The 26,529-nt window shown below is 46.1% G+C and overlaps 1 protein-coding gene across 1 annotated transcript in view; it reads right to left on the reverse strand.

The window, feature by feature from the left end:
• GTF3C1 (general transcription factor IIIC subunit 1) overlaps nt 1-26,529 on the reverse strand; it is a 1,928,973-nt gene that overhangs the window by 259,478 nt on the left and 1,642,966 nt on the right. The window contains exon 31 of the mRNA XM_069210709.1: nt 12,804-13,088. Coding sequence (XP_069066810.1) covers nt 12,804-13,088 — 285 coding nt within the window. The remainder of the gene's footprint in view (nt 1-12,803; nt 13,089-26,529) is intronic.

Genomic DNA, 26,529 nt, shown 5'->3' on the forward strand with positions numbered 1-26,529 from the left:
GGTTTGGCCGGTGTTGTGGAGGGATTTGTGAGCGTGGATGAGGATCTTGAAAGTGATTCTCTTGTCTATGGAGAGCCAGTGAAGGGATTTGAGGTGCGGTGAGATTCGTTCATGGCGGGGGAGGCCAAGGACGAGGTGTGCGGCTGTGTTCTGGATTCTCTGAAGTTTGCGTTTGAGTTTGAGTGTGGTGGCGGCGTAGAGGGCGTTACCGTAGTCTAGTCTGCTGCTGCTGATTGCATGGGTGACTGTCTTCCTGGTCTCTGGGAGAATCCATTTGAAGGATTTTTTTAGTGTGCGGAGTGTGTGGATGCAGGAGAAGGTTAGTGCATTGATTTGCTGTGTCATGGAGAGGGAGGGGTCCAGGATGATGCTGAGGTTGCATGCGTGGTTTGCGTGGGTGATTTCTGCGTGCTTCCAGGGGTCTGGGTAGGTGGCAGAGTCGAAAGAGGAGTTCATTATGTCACGGAGTATGGGGGCGATGGTTGGGCTGGCTTTGTTGTAGATGCGATGAGGACAGGGGTCGGAGGGTGATCCGGAGTGGCTGGAATTCACGTTTTTTTCGGTTTCTTCGTGTGTGGTAGGGGCCCAGGTGGTAAGTGTGGTGGGGGGGGGGGTCATGAGTGGGGGTTGAGTTGGGTGAGTGAGGGTTGTGTGTGGTATTAAGCTGTTGTGGATGTCCAGGATTTTGTGGTGGAAGTGGTTGGAGCGGGCATCACACAGGGGCTTGTGTGTGTGTGGGGTCAATGTTGCTGGCTTTGGGTTTGGCTAGCTCTTTAATGATGGTGAAGAGTTCTTTGCTGTTTTGGGAGTTGTTGTCAAGGCGTGTCTTGTAGTGATCTCTTTTGGTGGTGCGGATGAATTGGTGATGGGTGCGAATGGAAGTTTTGAGGGTGGAGGAGTTGGTTGTAGAGGGTTCTTGTTGCCATATTTTCTCCACTTGGCGGCATTTGCGCTTGGAGATCGGGTTGAACCATGGGGCGTTCTTGATGTTGCGGGCAGTGATGTGTTTTCTGAGGGGGGCTAGTGTTTCAGCACAGGTAGTGATCCATTTAGAGAGGTTGTGTGCTCCTGTGTTGGGGTCGTTGGTGTGTGGGGGGGAGGTTGTGAGCCAGTTGGGAGTTCAGGCGTTCTGTGGGGATCTTGTCCCACATGCGGTAGGGTGTGGTGTGTTGTTGGTGGTGCGTGGGGGGTTTGAGGAAGGAGAAGTGGACGCAGTGGTGGTCAGTCCAGTGGAGTCCGGTGGTGTGGGTGTAGGTTATGTGTTGGCTTGAGGTGAAGATTGCATTGAGCGTGTGTCCTGCTGAGTGGGTGGGTGCAGTGAACAGTTGTTTGAGTCCGAGGTTGGTGAGGTTGTCTATAAGGGAGGTGGAGTTGTGGTCTTGAAGGTTCTCCAAGTGAAAGTTGAAATCACCGAGGAGGATGTAGTCTGTGGAGGTGAGGGCGTGCGAGCTGATGGTGTCGGCGATGGTGTCGCGTGGTCCTGGTGGTCTGTAGATTAGTGTGCCTCTGAGGGTGGAGTTGTTGTTAATGTGGATTAGGAAGTGCATGTGTTCTGTGCTGTCGATAGTGTCTTGGGAGTTGGTGGTGACTTTAATGGTGTCTTTGTGTAGGATGGCGATGCCACCACCTGGCTTGTTAAGGCGGTCTTTGTGTTGGAGTTTGTGTCCCTTGGGGGTGGCAATGGCTATGTCGTGTTCTGAGGAGGGGTTGATCCAGGTTTCTGTGAGGCAGATGATGTCAGGTGAGTATGATGTGATGAGATACCAGAGTTCTATGGCATGTTTGCGAAGGGAGCGGGTATTGAGGAGCAGGCAGTTGAGGTGGTTGTGGTGGGTGGTGTTGGTGTGTTGCATGAAGGTGGTGTTGCGGGGTGTGTTCTGGTTGTGGGGTGGGGTGTGGAGGGGCTGGTTGGTGGGGGCAGGGGCAGAGCAGGTATGTATTGCGTTGGGGGTGTTGTGTTTGTTGTTGGGGGGGGGGGGTTGCTGTGGTGGTGTGTGGTTTGAGGGATGTGGAGCAGGAGAAATGACAGGTGTAGCAGGTGAAGGGGCCATGAGTGTGTGTGGGGCTGGAAAGGGTGCAGGTGGGGCGAGGGCCTGGGTTGAGTGAGTGGAGGGTGACGGGGGAGTAGAGTTGTCTGGGGGTCAGGGGGACTGGTAATGGGCACGGTCCAGGCGCGGACGGGCACAGACGGGATTGCCTCTGGCGCGCCCGCTGCGCGTCCCCGTAGGTACTTAGTAGATAGAAATGAGTCAGCACTGGGGGGGGGGGGGCTGTTATCACGAGGTGGCATCCCCGAGGCTTGGCAGAGTTCTAAGTCAACCATAAAGCTGGAAAAAAATACAAAGGCCTCCAGATTGTGTACCTTGGAGCCAAAGGGGAATTCCTCAGGTCACTGGGAGTCATTATGGTGAGACCTGAGATGATGCAAAGACACTCGTTAATCCTGCAAGGGGCAGTTGAAATCCTGAGCAACTGTGGAGTTGGGCCAGGGTCTCGCTCTGACTAGTCAGGAGCATGACGCAAAAGAAATGAATTGTGTGGCAACCCATGTTAAGTGAACACACTGTAAATAACTGAAGTGCATTGGTGCAGATACCACCAAAAAGACAGCTCAAGTTTTCTCAGGATGGCTGTCAGCTGTTCGGTGTACCATCACTGACACCTGGATCACCCGTAACCTACCCCAACCTGTTTAATCAATAAACTTGCAACAGAGTTTTACAAAAAAGTTGGCAGTGTAATTTATTGTCTCTTGTGCGTGGTGTTGTGAAATTACCTTAGCCCTCACATTCTTGAAGAGCCAGGGGAAGCAATGCTAAGAGTTCACTCAAGCTCTGTTTGATTGTTGGGGTTGGGCGACCCTCATACTTATTCTGATGGGGTGAAGCAAAGGACAGGTTTATGTGAACCTGTGACTCTCTACAGCTCGGTTAGGACCACTCATCCGAAACTGACAGATAATCTGACAGAAACCCCTTGCCCCCACACCTGGTGCACAGCAATTGCAACTCTAACCTCCAAAAACTATGCCCACATTTAAACACCACCAACAAAATCTCTACCCTTTCCTTCGGGAACTCTTAACATTTTCGTTCATCCCTCTTTTGCCTGAGGCCCCTATCATCCCAGCATTCTTCCGAATGCACCCTGATGATTTTCTCTGCTCGTTCAACTCACCTCTGGCTACAGTCCAGGATTCAGATGCTACAGCCACGTGATACTCAGGAACTCAACTTCAACTCTGCATATTACGTTTGTCATCCATGAATAACGAGGGCTATTTGCGACCTGACTCCGAAGGATAATTTTCCTGATTTGTGCGGTAACTGCTAATTGTTTGTTATGAATGTAGTTGCTGCCAAATGTGTTATTTAATACGCAATTGACTTATTTGTGGACTGCTTTCCTCTCACTCTGACTAACAAAGCACATGCAGGCACTGTATAAAGTTTACTTCTGTGCGAATAGTACACTCCAATTATAAATTTATTTTCTCTCAATCTGTGTGTTGTCAGTGAATAACATTCAGTTAGTTTCTGGGTACTGCTTGTGATCTAAATATTTATGCTTCTATAAATTGTTGTACCCATCTTACAATTGCTAATAAATTGCTTTTACCCTACATTTATTTGTTGCATGTGAACTATATATTCTGCTTTTGAATTGTTCTAGGTAACCTGGCACATCCTGGGAAATATTTAACGTTTCAATATATTTTTACAAAGAGCTACGAAGCCCATCTAGTACAGACATACACACCACACTACAGATTAAATAAGTGGCCCAATTGCCTTAACATAGTACACCATACTTTTTCTTTATTACTAAAAACATTGTGTGGTAAACGGCAGCAGTTCTACTACGGGCAGAATACAGTCCGGGGGAAAGGGTATGGAGGCATGAGAAGGATTTTGAAAATTAACAGAGGTAATATAACAAATTAGTGGGTCCCCCAGTCCCCCATGTCATAGAGCTCTGAACTTAAAAAAAAAAGGATCAAGTAGATGTTCGGGGACTTATCGCACATCATTTAATAAGGAACACTTCAACTTCAGAAACAAAATTAGGGTTTTATTCCACAAGCTACTTTCACTTAGTATGTGTAACACATTCCTAAAAGTTCATTCCATACCATCTCAACCGATTCCTTTATGTTTTGGTTTCTGCACTGACATCTGAGACAAGCAGGATCCTCTTGTTGACATGGTCCAGTTCTAGATTCTTATTTACGGTTCATCTGTAATGACGTCAGTGCCAATCCTGGTAAACACCATATATTCTATACTAAGGGCTTTGGTTCGGGATTCTTCATATATTGACTTATTTGGCAAAATAACCTTCAGTCGTTGGTCTGAGACCTTGCCAATCACTTCTTGGATCAGCCCACAGGAGTATTTTATTCTCACATCAGATGAGCTTTTTCGATGTATCTTTGTGACTCCAGTTTCATGTATGGGGCAGTATCTTATACCTGAAATTAACACTGCCATTACATATCACACAAGAAGCAATACACTGTAATTGCACTGCACTGCAACAGGCATTTTTAGGGTCGAGCGCGCAAGCGCTCTGGCGTCTGTTGTAATCTCTCTGTGGGCTTTTAACAATGCCCGTCACTTTCATCGGTTCGTGGGAATGCCTTTTAAAATTCGCTTGATTTCATTTGTGAAAGGCATGCATACGTCATGCCTTTTCTGGTGTTAAGCATGTTTCCGGACTACCTTTTCTTTTTAGTTCCTACACAGTGCGATCTCGCTCGCTTTAAAAAAAAAAATGTATTCTTTGTAAATTTACCCTGCCCCTCTCCACACCCCCGCCCGCCCTTCCCTTGTTACAAGATGCAATCGTGAGAAGCACTTCTTTCCTTTCACTACACACCTGCCGGCTTCAAACGTGTTAACTAAATGTGCCAACCTCTGTTACTTAAAGTCCTTTTAACGCAGAACATGTGTTTTTATCTGAGAGGCGTTCCTGGGAGGTATACATATATGTACATTCATAAGCAATATATCAACGTTTGCATCTCAGCTTTGAGTGTAAAAGAGGCCCAGTCTCAGCACCCTATGGGTTTTAATGTCTTTGGCCAGCAGGTGTGCTGCGATTCCGATGTAATTGCTGGTTGTGCGCTATATAAATACAACATAACAGTTGCAATATGGTTGTAAATTAGTGAATAAATTAAGATACTTGTGGCCTGCACCTAACATGTATCCTTGTGGTAAGAGAGCAAAAATAAAAACAGAGATTTAGGCTGACCCTAAAACATCAATCTTAGAGAAAAAAAGTTTATGATTTTTTGGGACAAATTCTGTAATCTTTAGCAGAGTGCAGAACCTCAGCTAGTGGATTCGGGGTTTGGAGGCCTGTACCTCAAAGGAGTTCTCTCCTAAACTGAGTACCCAAAGTTCAGTCTTGAGTAGCTGACCCTAGCCAGATATTTGGGTGTATTTGGAGATGCTAATCGTGAGAGCAGCCTTCCACTCCCATCCCCATATATAACTCTGTATGTCAAAACACAGGGCCTTAAAATTTGTTCCACCCTTGACCTATGTAATTGGCTCTTGGCCTCAGTGACATGGTCAAATTTCCTGTGAGCTCACTTCCTGTGACGCCACTTCAATGATATCACTGGGATGTGTACATCATAATCAGTCCCTTTTTACTTTTCAGATCCTGCTTGAGAGCTCAGGTGTCACCGGACCTTATGTGACCAATGGAAAGAAAATGAGCTTTGCCTTTAATAAGCACTAGTGAGAGGGGATCTTAGGCTCCGCACACACGTTGATCTTCCTTCAGCATTTGACTGAGCAGAAGGCCTGTGGTTCCTCTGAAACAATGCTTGTTTCTCAGACTTTCCCTTCATAGAAAGCATATGCTCATTGTAGCACACCTGATATGGTTATGGTGACTATACAGTGGGAGAGGATGTGTCATAACCGCCAGAGGTGCCGACCTTGCACCTAGGGAACCTGTTGAATCTCAGTGTCAGCTCAACATCTTGTGATTCTGGGCAAATCACTTAATCCCCTGTGCCTACAAAAAAGAACGTGTCCCTGTGGAATGTGACTGGTGCTCATGTAAAGCGCTCCAGTACCTTTGGGTCGAGGTCCCGCTGTATAAAAACTGCAAAAAAACAAAAACAAAGCTATCACGGTGGGCCTGGCCTATAGTGCATCCAGGAAGTGTCCAAGGGGCCGGTCTTACAGGTCAGTTTGTGTGCCTGTTTTGTGGTCTGCTGGGTCAGTTTTTAGGTTGAGCATAGCAGCACCGAAGCGCTGCTTTTCCGACATGTTGGTATGTATCTGGGCTTTTAACCACGCCCACCGCAATCACTTGTTCATGGGCTTGCCTTTCAAAAAATCCATTGTTTTCATTGGTAAATGCTTTACGTTTGTCCCTCCTTGGCGTGGTTTTGTTATCGCCTTGGCCATCAACTGTGTTACATGGATAATTGCACTTTTGCCAACAACTCTGACTTCGAGCAAACTTCTTTTTCCTTTTGTCTCTCTCCTGCGCACTCATGCTCATGGCGGCCGTGTCGCTTTGAAGCAGCTTGCTTATGTCAACTGTTTTACTTCTTATTTTCAGTTTATGTGGCAAGAAAATCCAGTTCGGAATTTACAAAGCTGATAGCTATAACTCGAGCAAACGCGAGACTCATTGCAATTCAAATGCTTGTTTATTGTTTTTGTCAGTGCTCAAGTCTGAGAATCTAGCCTATTAGCTTTGACAGTGCTTTTTTCAGATCTACTGGCAAGACAACGATGGCACTTCCACTCCCAGAGATAGCAGATTATTAGTGTGCGCTATAGTGTAATCTGTAAACGTCAATAACAAGGGACCAGAGCAGCCCAGAAGAGTGAGAACCAATGCTACGTTGGCATGCTTTACCTTCGTTACAACTGCATCAATGCCAAAGGGCTGAAAACCCCAAAACTCAAACGTTTGCCGCGGTCGAAGTATTTTCCAGTAATATTTGTTTTCACTGATATGAATGAGACAAATGACTCGTGATTAAGCAAACAGATGTTAAACTAATGAATTTCAATTTCGAGGGCTAACTGAAACTGCGTAGGTTATTGTAAGATTGTCACCAATAACAGAGGTGGTGGTAGAGATGGTTTATTTAGACAGAAGTCAAGCATAAATCCCTACACCAACCAACATCCTCTTCTCTCCCCGTCAACTGTCGTTCTCTCACTGCCCATTCCAAAAGCCTCCCACACCATTCCATAGTAAATACAACATTCTCTCATCATCTCTCGTGCTCAGAACACACGCACCTACACGTTACTAGGATACCACACCACCTTCCCCATATCAGATTACAAAGAAAATATTTTAACACAACTAAGTATTAAACACATAGACCCTGAACAGATTATGTTGTTTACAAGCTAAGGCAAAACAGATTGAACACATCAACACAAAGTCCATGAAGATAGAACAGAGCACGAAGTTCACTTAACATAGTCCTTGAACCATGACGGCTTTGATACATTTATTTTTGGCTGAGTCTCAGATGGGTTTCGCATCTTAGTGACGCATGGAATGATTTGAGCATCTTGAGCAGTAACTTCCGGTGAAGTGTCTAGAGAGTCATGAGCACCTCCATTGGGTCCCAAACACTTAGCCACCCTATTCAAATTCCATATCCTGTGGTCTTCTGTTTTCACGGCATTCCTAAACAGTTTTATGACCTTAAATGGACCCTTGAATTTAGATGGTTTTCCCTCTTTCCTTGGAGACCTTATTTTAACATAATCACCTTGATGTAATACCGTTCTTTTTACAGCTTTTCGCTCATCATATCTCAACTTCCTTTTTCCTTTCACTTCCCTTTATCTCTCTCTCCAACCTTCAATGTTATCTACTTGATCATTAACCTCTTTCCTTTTTTTTATTATCCACCTAGGCTCGATTTCGCTGTACGGTACCCTACCTTTGAACAACTGGAAAGGAGTCACCCCTGTGGTGGAATGTGGTGTTAATCGATATTCTCGTACTTTTCTTCTCACTTCACTCTCCCACTCAACACCATTAACAAGCGCTAATTGCATGCATTCTTTCAGCACTTTTATAAAGCGCTCCATGACTCCATTAGATTCTGGGTGATAAAGAGCTATTCTTTTATGTACAACATCCCTTTCTTTTAAGAAAGACTCAGTTGTTTCAGAGACAAACTGCACCCCATTGTCAGTCAGCAAAATAGAGGGAAACCCCTCACTCTCAAACAAGTCATCAAGAAAGTTGATTATATCTCTTGACTCAACTGAGCTCACAAATTTGACCTCAGGCCAACGTGAGTACATATCAATGTATACTAAAACGTATCGGTCAACAGATTTCAGTCTGATTGGACCTAAACTGTCTAAAGCTATGTCAACCCAGGGTCCGGAGGACTCTTCACGCGTGACCATGGGCTGAGTTCTACATTTCAATACCTTATCAGAATGTGCGCACTCATGGCAATTCCTCACTTCTCTTTCTACCATCATGTCTATGGCAGGCCACCAGTAGGCGTTCCTTAATCTCTCCTTTGTTTTGGAGATGCCCATGTGGCTTGAGTGGGTACGATTTATGAGATCTTTTCTCAAGCTAGCTGGAGGAACCAACTTGCTGCCCCTCATCAATAGCCCATCCACCACAGAAAATTCATGTCTGACTTGCCAGTACCCTGACATCTCTTCAGATTGATTCTTTCTGACACCCCAACCATTTATGACTTTACTTAGTACTTCCTGCAACGTGACGTCTTTTGATAATTCATCTACCCACACTGTTTCCGAAATTGTTCCCTCAGTAACAATACAGACCTTAATCTCCTCATCAGCTGCAATGTCAGCAAAACACCCTCCCTTCAACAATATCATCATCCTTTCCTGTATCTGGACAAAGTCTCAAAAGACAATCAGCCTGAACATTTAATGTCCCAGGAATGTAATAAATCACAAATACAAATTCTTGCAATGCTACAACCCACTTCCTGATTCTATGTGAGATCATCTCTATTCCTTTTTTAGTAAATACCTCTATGAGAGGCTTATGATCGGTCACTATCTGAAATTTATGTCCCCACAAAAACTTCCTCAGCTTTCTCACCGCCCAAAAGACACTAAGCGCCTCTCTTTCAACAACTGAATAATTAAATTCCGCTCCCTTCAAGCATCTAGATGCAAAAAGAATTGTCCTTGTTTGACCGTCTTTCTTTTGCAATAACACCGCCCCAAGACCCTTTGAGCTAGCATCAGTCATCAAAATAATTTAATCATGTGCGTCAAAACTCCCTAAATCTGCTGCCTTATCAAGGCTGGCTTTGATGTCTTGATACTCTCTTTCGCAAGCTTGATTCCAGTTAAATTCTGCTCTTTTTTTTTTAACAACTGTCTCATACCATAGGTTCTTTCTGCAAAACGTGGGACAAATTTATTGTAAAACTCCGCCATCCCTGGAAATTTTACAAGCTCTTCTTTATTTTGCGGACTGGGTAAATTTATGATAGTATCCACTATACTCGCCTTGGGACGAATTCCTTTCGCCGAAATCTCATGATCCAAGTACTCTATCGTGGAAATATTTATCTTACACTTCTCAGCTTTGAGCGTAAGACCATTGTCTCATAGCCTCTCTAAAACCATCCTCAGTCTCTCATTGTGCTCAACCAGATTGGTACCTTTGATTAAAAGATCGTCCTGATACACTTTCACCCCTTCCATGCCCCTCAGAATTCTTTCCATGGCCCTCTGAAACACTGACGCCGCAGAGATTAACCCAAACGGCATTCTAAGGAACTTGAATGTGCCAAAAGGTGTTATAAAAGTGGTAAGTTCCTGGGAAGACACATGTAAATTGATTTGATGGTAAGCAGAAGTCAAATCTAGAGTTGAGAAGTGCTTTGCCCCACTAAGCGAACACAACAACTCTAATATTTGGGAGTGGATAGTGGTCTATGATGACTGACTTGTTCAAATCTCTGGCCTCGCCGTTGGCCTTCCTTGCCATAACCACTGGTGCCACCCATTCTGAAGCCTCAACCTCTTGAATGATACCATTCGTGATGAGTTTATCGATCTCAGCTTTCATTTTATCCCTTACCAACAAGGGAACATTCCTCACTTTAGCTGCCTTCGGCAGTGCTGCAGGCTTAAGCCTAATCTGATGCACGTAGTTCTTAAGACATCCTAATCTCTTGCTGAACACATCTGGAAACTCTTTCACCCACATACACACATCTTCTGAGACAGATTGAACCGTGTGGTTATCCTTAAGCCTAACAGGAGGATCTTCATTTGGATCAAGCAGAATTCGAAGATCACGTTGATGAAACCAACTAATCAGAGTCCCCTTTTACAGAGACATACACTTTTGCTGGAATGAGTCGACCCTTAAATTCTAAACTTCCCCAGAAGTAACCCAGCAACTTGATTGGTTCACCACCATAACCCTTGGATAACACATCCGGTTTTAATAAGTCGACCATCCCCTTCAGACACTGATCATAGAACGTTTTCGGTATTAATGTGATCTTTGCCCCAGAATCAAATAGGATTCTGAGAGGCTTACCATTAACTAAGATTGACTCCGCAGGACCATCAAAAGACCCAACACTTGTTTGTAAGATCTGAACCACATTCACAGCTTCGGCATCATTAGCATCACCATCACACCACACTTCTCTTATTTTTTAGTGTTATTCTTCACCCTGCAGCATTTTGCAAGATGTCCAACTCTACCACAGTTTTTACAGAATATTTTCCAGGCAGGACAATCTCTGTTATTGGCCATGTGACCGATACCCCCACACCTAAAACACTTCCCAGCAAATGTTTTCTTTGTTTTTACAGACTCCCCACCGCCTCTATTGTCAGTATTGTTGCACAGTATAGCTTTCACGGAGGTTCCTTCTTCCCTTGTTGTGTCAGAAACGATGGAGTCTTTTCGAAGTACTTCAACACATTTCCTGGAGAGTTCACAGGTTCTGGCCAATACTAGTACCTCATCTAGGGATGGATTATCTTTTTGCCACATGCTTTCCTTTGCCTTCTCTAAGGAGCAGCCAAGCATGAATTGATCCCTTAAACGTTCCTCATGAGAATTTCCAAATGCACACGTGGAAGCAAGTCTTCTGAGCTCCGTTATATATTGTTCTGTTGTCTCTCCTTGGCGTTGCATTCTCTTTCCAAACTGGTACCTTTCAAGAACTGTACATACTTTTGGTAAGTAATGCAGATCCAGTTTCTTTATACAAATCTCAAATTCATTGAGGCCATTAGAGTCTGAATCCGAGAGATCAGGAAGGTTTTCAAAAACTTCTTGGCCCTCAGTGCCTAAACAGTGCATTGATAGTGATGTCTTCCTTTCTGCGCTCAATGAAGTACAACACACCCTAGCATAGTTGTTAAATACTTTTTTACACTTTTGCCATTGAATAGGTGGATCACCGGGAGCAGTTAAAAAAAAAAGGTGCAGCAGGTACGTTCTGCATTACAAACAGTGAAAAGAGAATACTGTGATCGGCAGGTTGAGTTAATGTAGCTTGAGAGACAAGTAAAAAAAAAAAAACACACAATTAAAAGATGATGTCTCTTTTGCCAAAATATTCGGTTAAATGCTTAACGTGACTCGAGGCTCAATCTTCGCGATAGAAGGAACACTGTAGGTTACAGTTTCTGATAGACTTGGGCTTCAGCAGGAGACGCGTTGTCTCAGGAGGTGTCGTTGGTTATTGTTGCTAGGGGTGTGCACGTGAGCTTTTCGCGAAGCTCACACCCAGCAGGAGACGCGTTTCTTGACGCGTCGATAGACACTGTTGCTAGGCGAAGCTCGAGGAAGAGCCGAAGCCACAAGTAAACACAGCAGCGTAGTTACTGTTGCTAGGCGAAGCTCAAGGAAGAGCCGAAGCCAAAATAAACACGTCAGTACATTAACGAAATACCTCGGATGTAAACAACTTGACGGATAAGCTTCTTAGTCGTGTTGTTAGGGATCAGCCACCATCTGTTTTCTTCCCTGTAGTCTACAGACCAGCGTTCCCCTTCGCAGACTCTGCTCACCTCCGATCTGTTTTTTGTCACTCTTCGCCAATGTAAGATTGTCAGCAGGGGTGGATGTAAGCGCCGGAACAACACCAATAACAGAGGTGGTGGTAGAGATGGTTTATTTAGACAGAAGTCAAGCATAAATCCCTACACCAACCAACATCCTCTTCTCTCCCCGTCAACTGTCGCTCTCTCACTGCCCATTCCAAAAGCCTCCCACACCATTCCATAGTAAATACAACATTCTCTCATCATCTCTCGTGCTCAGAACACACGCACCTACACGTTATTAGGATACCACACCAATCTCACGTCAATGACTTGGGGAGAAAATACACGTTTATCTGTTTTCTCCTAGATGGCTGTTGATAGATGCATTTTTAATGCTTACACCGAGGAAATAACGGAGTTAAAATTAATGCTTTAATCACACGAGCTTTCAAAAGTAAGGTGCACTTCTACCGACTTCAAACCAACACATAAGTACAGTAAGAGGTCCATGCAGAAGCCTCAATGTTAGGAGCAAACAAGCATACATGTAGGCCCTTAACACACTTATCAACGGTTTCCAGCTCAGAAAAAAGGGACAAGGACCAGCTATGACACAAATATATAATGACTAACAAATGCTTAGAACCTCTACTGCTTCCATGCAAATGTTCAGACTAATACCACAATCCACATGAACTGCCACTTTCAAAGACGGAAATGAAACTACGAACATTTTTTAAGATCGATCATTAAGACACAAAGTGAGCCTAATACCTTTTGATGACTTCATTTTCCACCATTGTGCTGTCCACTACCACAATCTGTGCTGGGATTTTTACATTCATCGATACAAGACCCAGAAAGAGAAGAGAAAGAAGAGTGATGCAATTTCCTCCAGGACCATCAATAGAGAACAGAATATCCTCTTGGCCAGTGACTTTTTCCTCTTCTGTCACACAAAAGGAATCAGTGTCCTCTGTAGCACCAGCAGCCTTCAGCATCTCTAGAAACTGGAAAGACTCCATACAAATAGAGTTAGGAAAACGCCAAGTAAAAATCCTACAAATAAAGAAACAACATATATGAAATGCTGAGTGGTTGTGCCACAAAACAGATTGCAGCAGTTTAGAAAAACAAATTCGTTACTTTTCATGAATGACGATTAGTCTTAGCATGACTATTCCCAATACAGATCGCTCATCTTTGAAATATCGCTGGATACTACAATGGGATTTTAGAATGGTTTTCTAAGTGACAGAAGTACCAAGAACAATGCCATATGGTTTCCTGAGGTCAAACTAATCATTCTGAAAAAGGCAAAGAAAGCATGTCTGCCACAATACTGGGACAGCACAAACGGATGATTCTCGTTATCGCAATTAGGCAGACAGTTTGTTACAGGTAAAACTTTTCAAAAAATATTAAAGATGGGATTACCAATTTATTGTGTTCCATAATTACAGACTGCTACTGCATAGTATAAATAAGTGATCAAAATCAACAGGTGCCAAGTGTTTAGCTGTATTATGAGGACTTTTTCAAATCTTAATTTTGGTTGTAGATCACTGACGGGGTGGGTACCAACACCGCCAGAAGTAAATAAAATATGGTATGTGTAGGAAGCTGGTCCTTTATGTGGCATGCTAATACTGTGTAAAGGGTCCAGGGTTTCCCAATTGGTGGACAGGGCTTACTATGCAATTCCAAAGTGCTCAAGCAGCCCTATCTTAACACAGAGGAGTGCAAGACATCTACAAATACACACAATAGTTAATACATGTGAGACCACTCAAGAAGGAGATCCACACCAGTTTATAAAAATAGCAGATATGTTAATACCCGTTTAGGCATCAAAGAAAAATCATTCTGGTAAGTAAGTTTTTAAACAGAAATTATTTTCACTTGAAAAATTGGACACAGTGCAACTTATGAGTTCTGTAATGTTATCCTATGGGAGGAAAAACAAGTTCAGCAATCAGGCACTGTTTGACCACTTATGGGATCAATCTCCAAAACTTACGGTGAGTACTGGGCAGGGGTCAGGATCACACAGGTCACTCCGGGCGACACTGGGGCAGCCGGGTGCAGAGGTGTAGCCCAGTGTTAGGTGTCCAATGTATTTCTAGTATTTCTATGGGGATCAGTCTCTGTGGAAAAAGGCTGTAGGCTCTGCCTATGAGGCCAGTCCAAGACAACCAACAGCTAAGTTACAAACATGGGGTGCTCAGGAACGTAGGTGCAACTTTGGTCCTCTTCTCAACGGGTCAGGGGCGACGAGTGCAGAGGTGTCCTTTGGCGTCAGGTTTCTGTGTCCAGGAGCAATCGCAGTTGAGGGGTCCTGTGGTCTGATGCTGCAGGTGCCGTCAGGGAGATGAGAAGGGGTCTTTGTTGACACCAGGGGTCCACTTCAACTCGAGCCAGAGGCGACTGGTGCAGTGGTTGTTTCAGGCATTGGGTTTCTCTCACCACAGAAGCCCTAGGAAATGGGGCCTGAGTGCAGAGTCTGCAGGTATTTTCGAAGAGTCTAGGAGGGGTAAAACCATGATGAGCTAGGACTTAGGGGAACCTTGATGGCACCGGTGATCCACTTCACCATGAGTCGAAGACAGCGGTTGCAGTGGTGACTTCAGGTGTCGGGTCTTGTCGGTTCCTGAGGCTTCAGAGTCCCTTTTTTTGGAGGCTTTTGGAGACCGAGTCCACTGTTCATGGGAGGTCTTGAGTTTTTTTGAAGGCAGGCAGTACTCACAGGTTTCTGGAGTCACAGTTGCAGGACAAGTCGACTTTGGTGCAGATCTTGATGAGGGATGCAGACAGGCCATTGGGATGGTACCAGGTCAGCTGGTTCTTTTCTCTTCTGCAGCTCTTCTTTGTCCTTGATCTTCTTGGGTCATCAGGATCTGCTTCTCTGGTGCCAGGGGCTCCAATAAATACTGAATTTAGAGGTGTTAGGGGTGTGGGGGTAGTTGTTAATGTGCTACTGCCCCAAGGGGTCACTACGCCCCAAATATAACCAATTCCCGTGGGAAGTGAGCATAACCCTGTCCCAGAATTCCTAAGGATGCCATCTCAAAGATGGCTACTTCTGAAAAGTCGTGTCCACCTCGCAGTAGCCCACCTTAGGGGTGATGCTAGCATGGGGGTGGCACACCTACCTAACTAGCTAATTTTCCAGCCTGTCCAGGTGCCAAATAGCTCTGGACGGGGGTGGGTGGCCTCCTCTCCTGTGAGGGGAGCCAGATTTGCATTTCAAAGACGGAAGCCCTTTGAGGGTTGCTACCTTAGGAAGGCTGTTTAGCAGGTCAACCTGTGGGATAGGATGTTACACCCTTTTCCTGGGCAGGCTTTTGTTCTGGACCTCCTGCAAGCAGAAGGCTCTCACCCTCGAGGTCCAGAGCGGTGCTGCAGGTGGCAGGCTGGTAGAAACCAGCTGTGAGCACACCAGAGGTTAGTAGGGTTTCAGGGCCACCTCTAAGGTGCCCTCTGGGTAACATGTGTTGGTAAATCAAACATCAGTGTGGGTTCACCAATACGGGATGTTCTGGCACTTCTTCCTGTGGGGCAAATATTGGACTCTTCAAAACTGAAAGTGAGCGATCACTTGCAGGATGAGTTGACAGATTGGACACTGATGTGGGTAAGAAGCTCAGCTGGGGGCCATCTGTCTGACCAGGAAAGGGAGCTGTTTCTACACAGGATGTAACTCCCAGCCGACATGGTCAATCTGACTCCTATCATACAACTTAACTAGAGGGTGTAACTTACTGAAAAAATCTCTTGTAACATACCTCACCAGTGGTCCTTTAGAGCCATGTTGGGGCCTGCCGCCCTACCCTACTGATCTGAGTTATAGCTCTGATGACATCACTATGTAGGGAAAACAGTTATGGCCCAATCAGGGAACTAACCTAAGTCACCAATCACTTTCAAAATCGCTTGGCTGCTCAAAAGTGCAGATCAACAACTCCTCCAGCACCTCATCTTCCACGGACCTCGGAGCAAGGAGAGTATTTCTAATTTCACAGAACAGCTGGATGACCTCAAAGACCTATGCAAAAGCAAGATACACCTGCCCACAGACTGATTCTCACATAACCAGATAGATATTCCCAGCAGCTCACCACTTAATATAGGCTTGAATTTAAGACTGGGTGCCTAGCTTATTTGCAGCAACATATTGCTGCTTTATGATGGTACAGGGCAAGCCCCAAAGGAAGAGCTCTGTGGTGATGATGTGGGGCAGTTCCTAAACAGGGGAAGGTGACAAGAAAACGAGGGAAATTACCCAAGCCCCAGATGGACCCACAACACTCACCATAATGCAGGAATACATGGAACACTTCCTCAACAATGTTTTCATGAAAATTGGACCTATCAAAATTGACCTCAAAATGTATTCAAGGACTCTGCAAAGACACTTCTGAAACTGGTACCAGGATGGATGTCCTTGAGCGCTCGGCAGATGCGTAAACAGAGTACCAATAGATGCGCCAAAGCAGAGTCCAGCTCCTGGAGGAACAGCATGTCAAACTCCAAAAAAGCAGGAAGACTTGGAAAACAGGAGTAGGCACAATAATTGTCATAACAGCGTGGTCCCCAGGGGCTGCAGGCAATCACCGAAAACCAAGAAACCACCCACCACCCATCTAGATTGAGCAAACAGGATTGCTTCTGTCTTAGACCGCACAGAAAGCCCCTCTTGACAGCTTAACCCAAGTGCATTTTTTACAGGCAAAGAAGCTACTATGAAAATTGCCAGAGAAAGCAGATCTTATAATTAAAGGCTCTAATGTCCTGCTCTTTCAAGACTATCACCCTGGAGAAGCATAATTATTTTCGTCTAGTAACAGACCTTCTGCAGGAGCTTAACACTAAATTCCAATGGGGACTGGAACAGTAAACAATGTCTATTTTGCTCCTTAGCAGAGGCTAAAACACTGTTGGCGATTGCAGGGAGGAACGAGATCCCTTTCCCAAATGAAAATATGGTCAGAGGGGGCTTGGTCTGGAGTGGCAGACTGTATGCTGGCACAAACATCATGTGGAGGCCTAGATAGATTCTTAGAACAGGCCAAAGCAGACATAAGAAGACAGTTGAATTTACACCATATTTATACACTATCTGCTTCTCTTTCATATTTGTTTTATGGAGAGATCTTTGCCTTGATAAAGTCATACTGACGAAACACATGCCAGCTATTTCTACTTGTCTAATGAATACTTTGCAGCATGTCAAGACAATCTAATCGGGCCATGAATTTGGAGTTGCTCATTGTTACACTACAATATTCACAGTCTAAAGAAAATCGGTCACTGTCAACTGATCATTAGTTGTTACTTTTATTTGTTAAGATTGCATTCAACACTTTACTTTTATGTATGAATTATGTTGTTGTATAATGTATAGTAACTCTGACTGTCTATTGCCAATGTAAATAATAAGTGTGATTGTTTTGCTTGGAGATAAAATAGGACCAAAGGGTTCAGCTACTCATCTTCAACTTGTTCATATCTGTTGTTACTTTACAATGTGCTCCAGAGCAAATATACATTGTTTCAGTTGGATTTTTTCTTCCCTTGACGTGCATCCATGTGGAAGCAAGATGGGTGTCTGATAAAGCACTTTTTGAATGAATCATGCTCATTTTGAATTTGGCAACCTTATTTCAACAAAAGAGAGTTATTTGGTTTATGGGTCTGTTTCTATACCAGCGCTCACGATTGGGATGTGTGGTTAATTAGTCCATTAGTACCAGTGGACAGCTGGAACAACTGAGAAGTAGGATCGGAACCTAATGGTGAAAATACAGAGAGGGACTTTGACACTCACTATGCTTAAACCTTATGACCCAAATTCATCAGAGGATGCCTATATATGCTCCCTCGTAAAGGAGGGATTTTGTGACACCCAGGAGGACTTAACTGTGGGAGATTATTTTAACCTTGTTATTGGCTCCCACTATGGACAATAATGTGAATTCATAGCATGGTACTGGAGCTAGGTCAGCCTTTCCTAAAAAAAGGAGATGGCTGAGCTAGGAATAGGTGATGCACGGCGATATTTACAACCTAATCTCAGTCACTTCACCCACTATTCACATGTCTATGCCACCTATTCTCACTCTATCTCCTTCTAACTCAGTCTCTCCTTGCAAATATGATTTCGGCTAACTTGTCCTATCTTTCCATTGTGACTCCTGCACGGGAACATGACACCACAGTAATAACACCAAACACACAGGTTGGCTATTTTGAGAAAATAACTAGGCACGCATAGGCAAAATTGATGAGCACACTTGTGGCTTTTACTATAGCAGGGATTCTATAACCTGTTGGGGGGTGCGTAGAGACAAAGTGGGCACCCTCTTGAACCGTAAAATTAGAATGTATAGGGCTATTTCATACATTGACTGAAGATAGGTAGCAATGCTAGGGCAATTAGCGAAAAAGAGAAACCATCACCCTTCCCACACATTCCACCAAGAACTTTATGCTCACAATTCGAAGACTCTTGACATCCAGTCTTACCTCAAGGCTTGGGAATCGGCCCCTATCACACCACTACTTAAAAACTAACTCAAGGCACCCACTGGCTAAACTGAACTGCTCAGGGCCTTCGGTCCTAAGTCCCTTGGGAAAGGCGCAGCGACCAGAAAGGCTTCTGCTAGATTTCTACAGAATATTCCTTCCTTCTCTCCAGATCAGTGGGTTGCTTAATTCAACTTATTCATGCAAGACAACTCTCACTCCCACGATGTGAGAGGTCAAGACCACAATCATCCCCAAACTGCCAAAGGACCCAGCCAAATGCACTCTGTACCGTCTAATGTCTCATTTAAATACTGATGCTAAGCTGAACACCAAAATACTAGCATAACACCTTGTCCTCCTTTTACCCAGCCTTATAGAGCTAGAACAGGTGGGTTTTCATTTGCCACCACCAAGAGTACAGAAAATATCATGAGCATTGCTCATCTTATCAGTAAGGCACATTAACACCAATCCCCAACACTGACACTATCTGGATGCAGAAAAAGCGTTTTACTGGGTTAACTGGGATTTTTCCCAAGCAGTGCTAAATAAGATACAACTACGGCCAGAGATAATAAGCAAGATAACTGCCACCTTCTCTTCTCCTCCCTCATCAATTAGAATAAAGGGGCAAACCACGAAACTCATTGCACTGGCAAAAGGAAAGAGATGGGGTGCTTCCGTGCCCCCTCTCTCACCCCATCAGTTTGTGCTGGTGGTGAAGCCCCTGGCCGTACATGTCAGACAATCATGTATATCTGGGAAGTCCTTTGGGGAGCAGACCCACGAAGTCAATCCGCGATGAAGTGCACCTGATACTTACTAATCCTGCAGCATTCTTCCTAGCATTGGCCGAAACACTAGAATCTTTTGAATTGGTGCATGACTTTAAAGTTAACAAAGAAAAATCACATGCACTCAATATGACAATTCCCTCTCAGGACCTCCACAGCTACAAGCACTGGATCTGTTTAAAATGACTTTGCAGTTTATTAAGTACACGGGCCTCAACATTACTAGACAAAAGGAGGGATGGGCTAAAGCTAATTGACCGGAGTCAATCAATCATTGATTTGTAGAATGCATGCTGTTCCCCCCTGAGTGTCTTTGGGCACTATGGTGCCTTGTTTCTGTCGAAAAGCCAGGTCTTCAGCTTTTTATGGAACTCTGTCATGGTTGGTGCTGTTTAGAGGTTGAGCGGTAGGGAGTTCCAGGCCTTGGCGGCAGTGTAGGAGAACGACCAGTCTCCGGTGCGGCAGATGCGGGGTGTGTGCGTGAGGGCCAGTGTAGCGGGACATAGGTGTATTTCAGGCTGGTGGAAGTATATACGCCAGTTGATATAGGATGGTCCTTGGTTGTGCAGTGATTTGAAGGTGAGCGTGAGGGTCTTGATCAGGCATCTCTTCTGGACACGGAGCCAGTGGAGTTATTTGAGATGTGGGAGTAATGTGGGTCAGCTTAGGTAGGTCCCAAATGAGCCTGGCTGAGGTGTTTTCTATGGTTTGCGGTCTCCTGAGCAGTTGGGTGGGCAGTCTGGTGTAGAGGGTGTTCCAGTAGTCAAGGCATCGGGAGGCCTGTGTGACGGTTTTTCTGGCACTGATGGGGAACCATCTGAAAATTTGGTGGTGCATGCGTAGGGTGTAGAAGCATGTTGAGGCGATTGTTGACTTTGTGTTTCATGGTCAGTTAGCTGTCGAGGATTATGCTGGGGTTGCGCGCCTGGGTTGTCGATCCTAGTTCCGCAGGCCATCAGTGTGGGAGTTGTTACCGAAGATTAGCACTTCTGTTTTATCGGAGTTGAGCTTCAGCATTGTAGAAACATTCTTGAAGATATTGTAAGATGCCACCTCTTATACATTTCATAGCTATGACAAATTAACAAAGTCAAAATGAACATCCTCTAAGTCTTTCAGTCCCTCCCGAGCCCGAAACCCTTGGAAGATAATACTCTAATGCAGAATAATATTCATGTAGGAGATGAGGGTGAAGCCTCACATCACTAATAAGCTCCTCATGCTATGTAAGGGCGGACTTGACAGTCTAGCCCTCTTTCTTGACATGGTTACCCCCATTTTCTGCCTGTTGCCAGTGTGTTTGACTGTGTTCACTGGGATCCTGCTAACCAGAACCCCAGTGACTATGCTCTCTCCTTCCGAAATTGGTAACTGTACCTTTCTCTTCCCTCAATTGGCATACTGGTACACCCATGTAAGTCCCTAGTATATGGTACCTAGGTACCAAGGGCATTGGGGCTCCAGGGGATCCCTATGGGCTGCAGCACTTATTCTGTCACACATAGGGAGCCCATGCAAAGGGTTCTGCAGGCATGCCATTGCAGTATGCGCGAAACGGGTGCATGCACCAGTTTTCACTACAGGTCACCAATACGGTAGGCCATCTCAGCCCAGAGAGCAAGTACCTGTGTGAGGGGACACACTTGCACTAGCAGAGGTGCCCCCAAAAACTCCAGATCCATTTACAAGGACTTTTGTGCGTTCAGGGATGCCATTTTACACTTGTACTGGACATAGGTCACCACCTAAGTCCAGCTATATAATGGTAACTCCGAACCTGGGCGTGTTTGGTATCAAACATGCCGGAATCATACCCCAATACTATTGCAAGTATTGGAAATATGATTCCATGCACTCTGGGGGCTCCTTAGAGGACTCACAAGCATTGCTACCACCAGTCCTACAGGGTTTTCCGGGCAGCCCACCTGCTGTCACCCCTCAGACAGGTTCCTGCCCTCCTGCTGCTTGATCTGATCAAGCCCAGGAAGGCAGAACAAAAGATTGCCTTTGGGAGAGGGAGGTAACACCCTCTCTCTTTGGAAATAGGTGTGACTAGCTTGAGAGGGGTAGCCTCCCCAAGCCACTGGTTTGCTTTGAAGGGCACATTTGGTGGCCACGTGCATAAACCAGTGTACACTGGTTCAGGGACCCCCAGTCCCTGCTCTGGTACAAAACTAGACAATGGAGAGGGTAGTGACCACTCCCCTGTCCATCACCAACCGAGGGGTAGTGCTCAGAGCACCTCCAGAGGGTCCCTAGGTTCTGCCATCGTGTTTCCAAGGCTGGCAGGGAATTCTGGGAGCATCTGAGTGGCCAGTCCAGGCAGATGACATCAGAGCACACTCCTGATAGGTCCTTACCTGGCTAGGTGACCAATACCACTTTCAGGGCTATCTAGGGTCTCTCTCTTGGGTGGGTCCTCAGATTTGGCTTCCAAGACTCCAGCTGGATTGCTCTGCAACCTCCCCTCCAGGAACCGACAACGCTGCAATCAACAAAGAAGACTTTTCTGCAACATTGTTTCTATGACTCCTGCCAGCTTTGAAACATTTCCCCGGCCGCACATCCACAGAAGACAGACACTCTTTAGCCTGCACAAGAAGAAGGAATCTCCCTTGGAGTAAAGGAGTCCCTCCCCTGCACCCACAGGCACATTCTGCAACAATGACCAGCTGTGTCAATCTCCCCTCATCTTGAGCTGCGTTGATCCTGCATCACAGGTAGTGGTCCGGAGTAATCCTCTTCGTTCTGTCTGCCAGCTGTCCAGCTTTGGTGGAGGTAAGATTTTGCCTTCCCGCGCAGGGCAGTACCACGGTTCACTGCATCTCTTGCAGCTGCCAAGGCTTGTTTGCATCTCCTCCAAGGGATCTTAAGGCGACATGCAGCTCCAGTCCCAGCGCTCCTTTCTACGACACTCCGCCCTCTGAGTGGGTCTCCTTCGTTGTGTGATCTTTTTCTGTAGTGCTGCATAGGCTCCTTCTGCAACTTCAGTGTACCACTCCTGTGGGTGCTGCCTCTGCTCCGGTGACTCTCTGCTATGCTGAGGGTCCCCTGTGACTCCCCCTCCTAGGTTGAGTCCTCCTGGGCATTGCTGGTCCCCAGCAACACCACTATTCCACTAACTGGGAGTCTGCCTTTGCCAAGGCTTCTTTGTGGAATTCCCGCACCGACACCCGTCTGAAATCTTCACTCCAGTGTAGCACATCTTCTGCATCCAGCAGGAACTCTTCTCCGGCTCCAGTGCTGATCTTCACCCTTGACGAACTCCTGCAAGTACTTCTGGGTGGGTTGTAGCTCCTACTCCTCCTGGAATTCAATGTGACTCTTGGACTTGGTCCCATCTCTCCACAAGTCCTCTTTCTTTAGGAATCCACCTGTGTTTTCTTGCAGTCTTGTCTGGGTGTCTTCTTTCCTCCTTTTGGGTGGTTTAGGGAAATTCCAGTGTTTTACTCCTGCTTTCCTGGTCACTAGGAGGTACTGTGTTATTTACTTCTGTGGTTTTCTAGAACTGTCAGCTCCTCTCTACACATTCCACTTACCTAGGTGGGGGTCCTGTGTTTGCAATCCATTTTTGTACTATATGGTTTGTGCTCTCCCCTAGGGTAACTACTAATTATTGCTATTTGCAATGTTTTCTAACCTTTTCTATGCTTATTTCTCATTACTAGTGTATATATTTAGTGTAGGAAGCTGGCTCTGTATATACAATACCAAAATGAAAGATAGTGTGCACAGAGTCCAGGGGTTCCCCAAAAGGCTTGACAGAGGCAATAATATATAATAGTAATGCTCTATTTGTGGTAGTGTGGTAGAGCAGTTAGGCTTATCAGACGGTAGTGTTAAGCATTTGTTGTGCATACACAAGCAATAAGTGAAAACACACACTCAATGACTTAACTCAATACCAATAGGTTTTTATATAGAAAAATATATTTTTCTTACTTTATTACTAGAACCACAATACTCAGTTCAGAAGTAAATACTGTTGCAGGTAAATACTTAGCATAGGCATCAATTTAACTTTCTTTCACTTTGGTCAAGTAAACAGTTTTCAAGAAAACAGAATATCTATTTTAAATATGGCCACAGTGCATTTTCAGAGCAGTTCCTGTGGGAAGAAAATAAAGTACAGTTTTAGAGTTAAGTACAGGACTTACAGTTCCAGCCTCCGGGTTATAGGTAGTCCACTGTTGGGGGGTTCAAATCAACCCCCCCAAAAACACAGCACCAACAACATGGGGCCGGCTGGGTGCAGACGTCAAAGTTGAGCAATTTTAACGTGGGCTCAAATGGAGCCAGGGGGTACTTGGAATTTGGTCTGCCAGCAGGTAAGTACCCGCAGCTAAGAGGACAGACCAGGGGGAATTAGAGGAGCACTGGAGGGGCCCCAAGTAGGCACCAATCCCACACCCTCAGCAGTACTGGGGCAGCTGGGTGCAGGGTGCAAACAGGGTGTCTGGTTTCTAATGGAACTCTGAGAGGACACCAGGGGTCTCTCGGGCTCTGCAGGCGAGGGCTGGGGGGAGAGGGGGTGGGTTTAGTGGGGGTGTCATCTCGGGCACACCACTGGTCGGACAGGGAAGAGGGCCACTTGCTGATCGTCGCTGCACCAGGTGTCGATTCCTCCAAGGCCTGGGGGCTGCGGGTGCAGTGGGTCCTTTGGCGTCATTTATCTTAGTCCAGGGCAGTAGTGGTCAAGAGGGTCCTCGGAATTCCCTCTACAGGCGTCGTTGGGGAGGGGTGGAGAGGTCAACCCCGGGTGGGCACTTGGTTGCCGTCACCTGGGGGTCCTCTCTGGTCATTTGTGCCACCTGGACTCAGGCCGTGGGCGTCTGGTGCAGAGTGGTTAGAACTCACGCTTCTGGAGTGAGGTGGGAGTCTTTTAGAAGAGGTTTCTTCTTTGGACAGGGCTGCTGTCCACAGGAGTTATTGATCCTCTGTGGTGCAGGCAGTCCTCTGGAGGTTTTTCAGAGGTCGCTGGACCGGCAGGACGCGTCGCCTTTCTCCTGCAGGTTCTTTGAAGCAGGAGGCTGGGGCCAAGTCAGCTGTTGTCTCCTTTTCTTCTCTGCTGGGGTTTCAGCTAAGCAGTCCTTTTTCTTCTTGTGAGTTCATAAGGAATCTGACAAGCTTGGTTCAGGGAGCCCTTAAATACAAGATTTAGGGGCGTTTTAGGGGTCAGAGGGCAGTAGCCAATGGCTACTGTCCCTGAGTGTGGCTACACCCTCCTTGTGCCAATTTCCCTTTGGGAAGGGGAGCACATCCCAATCCCTATTACCCCTGATCCTCCAAACCAAAATGGAGGATTCTGCATGGACGGGGTCACTTCCTGGCTGAGGTGGTGACTCCTTCTTGATTTTCCTAATTATCCCTCTGGACTTGCTGCCAAAAATGGGGTCTTTGTCTGGGGATGGGCATCTCCCTTAGCTGGAGTGCCCTGGGGCATTGTAATACGAAGCTTGAGCCTTTGAGGCAGTGGGGAGGTTTGAAGCACCTCCATCAAGTGCAGGCTTTGTTTCTGGCCCCAGAGAGCACAAAGGCTCTCACCCCATGGGGTCAGACACTCGTCTCAGTGGCAGGCTGGCACAGACCAGTCAGTCCTGCACTAAAGGGTTGGGTAAAATACAGGGGGCATCTCTAAGATGCCCTCTCGGTGCATTTTCTCATAAATACAACACTGTCATCAGTGTGGGTTTATTATTCTGAGAAGTTTGATACCAAACTTCCCAGTATTCAGTGTAGCCATTAAGGAACTGTGGAGTTTGTTTTCTGAAACTCCCATAAGGCCACAGCGCACTTACAATGTCGAAGAAAGGACATAGACATGGTAGGGGCATATTCCTCATGCAGCTACGCCCTTCACCTGTGGAATAGTGTAGTCTGCCTTGGGGCTGTAAGGCCTGCTACAGGGGTGACTTACCTGTGCTACAGGCAGTGTTTTGTGGGCATGGCATCCTGAGAGGGATGCCATGTCGACTTTGCCTGTTTCTCCCCAGCAACACACAGAAGCAGCAATGGCAGTGTGCATGGGGGAGAGAGAGAGAGAGAGAGAGAGAGAGAGACAGAGAGAGTGTGTGTGTGTGTTTTTTTTTTTTTTTGGGGGGGGGGGGGGGGGGGGAAGTACTTGCAACAAGGGCCAGTTTCCTACATACAGGGTGTGCAAAAGGTTCGCCATAGTGTGAATGTGGGAGATGACTCTGGGAGGTGTCTGCCTTCAACAGGCAGTCGTGGAGGTAGGGGAAGACAAACTCTTAACCTGCTCAGATGAGCTCAACCACGGCCATCAGTTTTGTCAACACCGGAGAGGTGCTGGTAAAGCCGAAGTAAGGAAAGGTAAATTGAAAGTGCTCGTGACTACGAATCCCAAGTGGTGTCTGTGGGTAGGCAAGACGGGTATATGGAAGTAAGCGTCCTGCAAGTCCAACGCTACCATCCAGTTTCCTGGGCCTAAGGCAGACAGGACCTGAGCCAGAGTGAGCATTTTGAACTTCTTGAGGAAGAGATTGAGGGCCCGAAGGTTTAGGATAGGACTTAAACCCTTGTCCTTTTTGGGCACCAGAACGTAGTAGGAATAACAACCACAACCTACTTCTGGCACAGGGACCCTCTCTATGGCTCCCTTGGCCAAAAGAGCCATGACTTCCTTGCGGAGAAGTACCAGATGATCCTTCAGTAAGTGGCCATAGGAATGAGGGATGGCCCTAGGGGCAGTCTCGAAGGGGAGGGAATAGCCCCTTTGGACTATCTGTAAAACCCACCTGTCTGTGGTGATGGATTCCCAGTGGGGCAGGTGATGCTTAATCCTGCCTCCAAAAGCTCTGAGATGGGGGAATGGACTAGGAAGGCTTGGAGGCTGCAGCAGAGGCGGACTGGACAGACCTCTGGTTCACTGTCCCACAAGCCTGTGGGATTCCACGTCCCCGGCCAGAGAGTGTAGGTGGGAAGGTTGCTAGGTTAGGGACGCGACAGGGAGCCCCTTGTGTGGCCATGAAAGGAGCAAAAGGTGGATTGTTGGGGGTGAGGCACAGTCGAAAGGCAAAGAGACCGAGCCGTAGCCTGGGACTCCTTGAACCTCTCAAGCGCCTAGTCTGCCTTGTCTCCAAAGAGACGCGTGTCAAAGGGCATGTTCATAACGGTCTGTAGGACATCCACCGAAAAAAAAAAGATGTCCTCAACCACGC

The sequence above is a fragment of the Pleurodeles waltl genome, chromosome 10 (assembly GCF_031143425.1).
Source record: "Pleurodeles waltl isolate 20211129_DDA chromosome 10, aPleWal1.hap1.20221129, whole genome shotgun sequence".
Classification (NCBI taxonomy): domain Eukaryota; kingdom Metazoa; phylum Chordata; class Amphibia; order Caudata; family Salamandridae; genus Pleurodeles; species Pleurodeles waltl.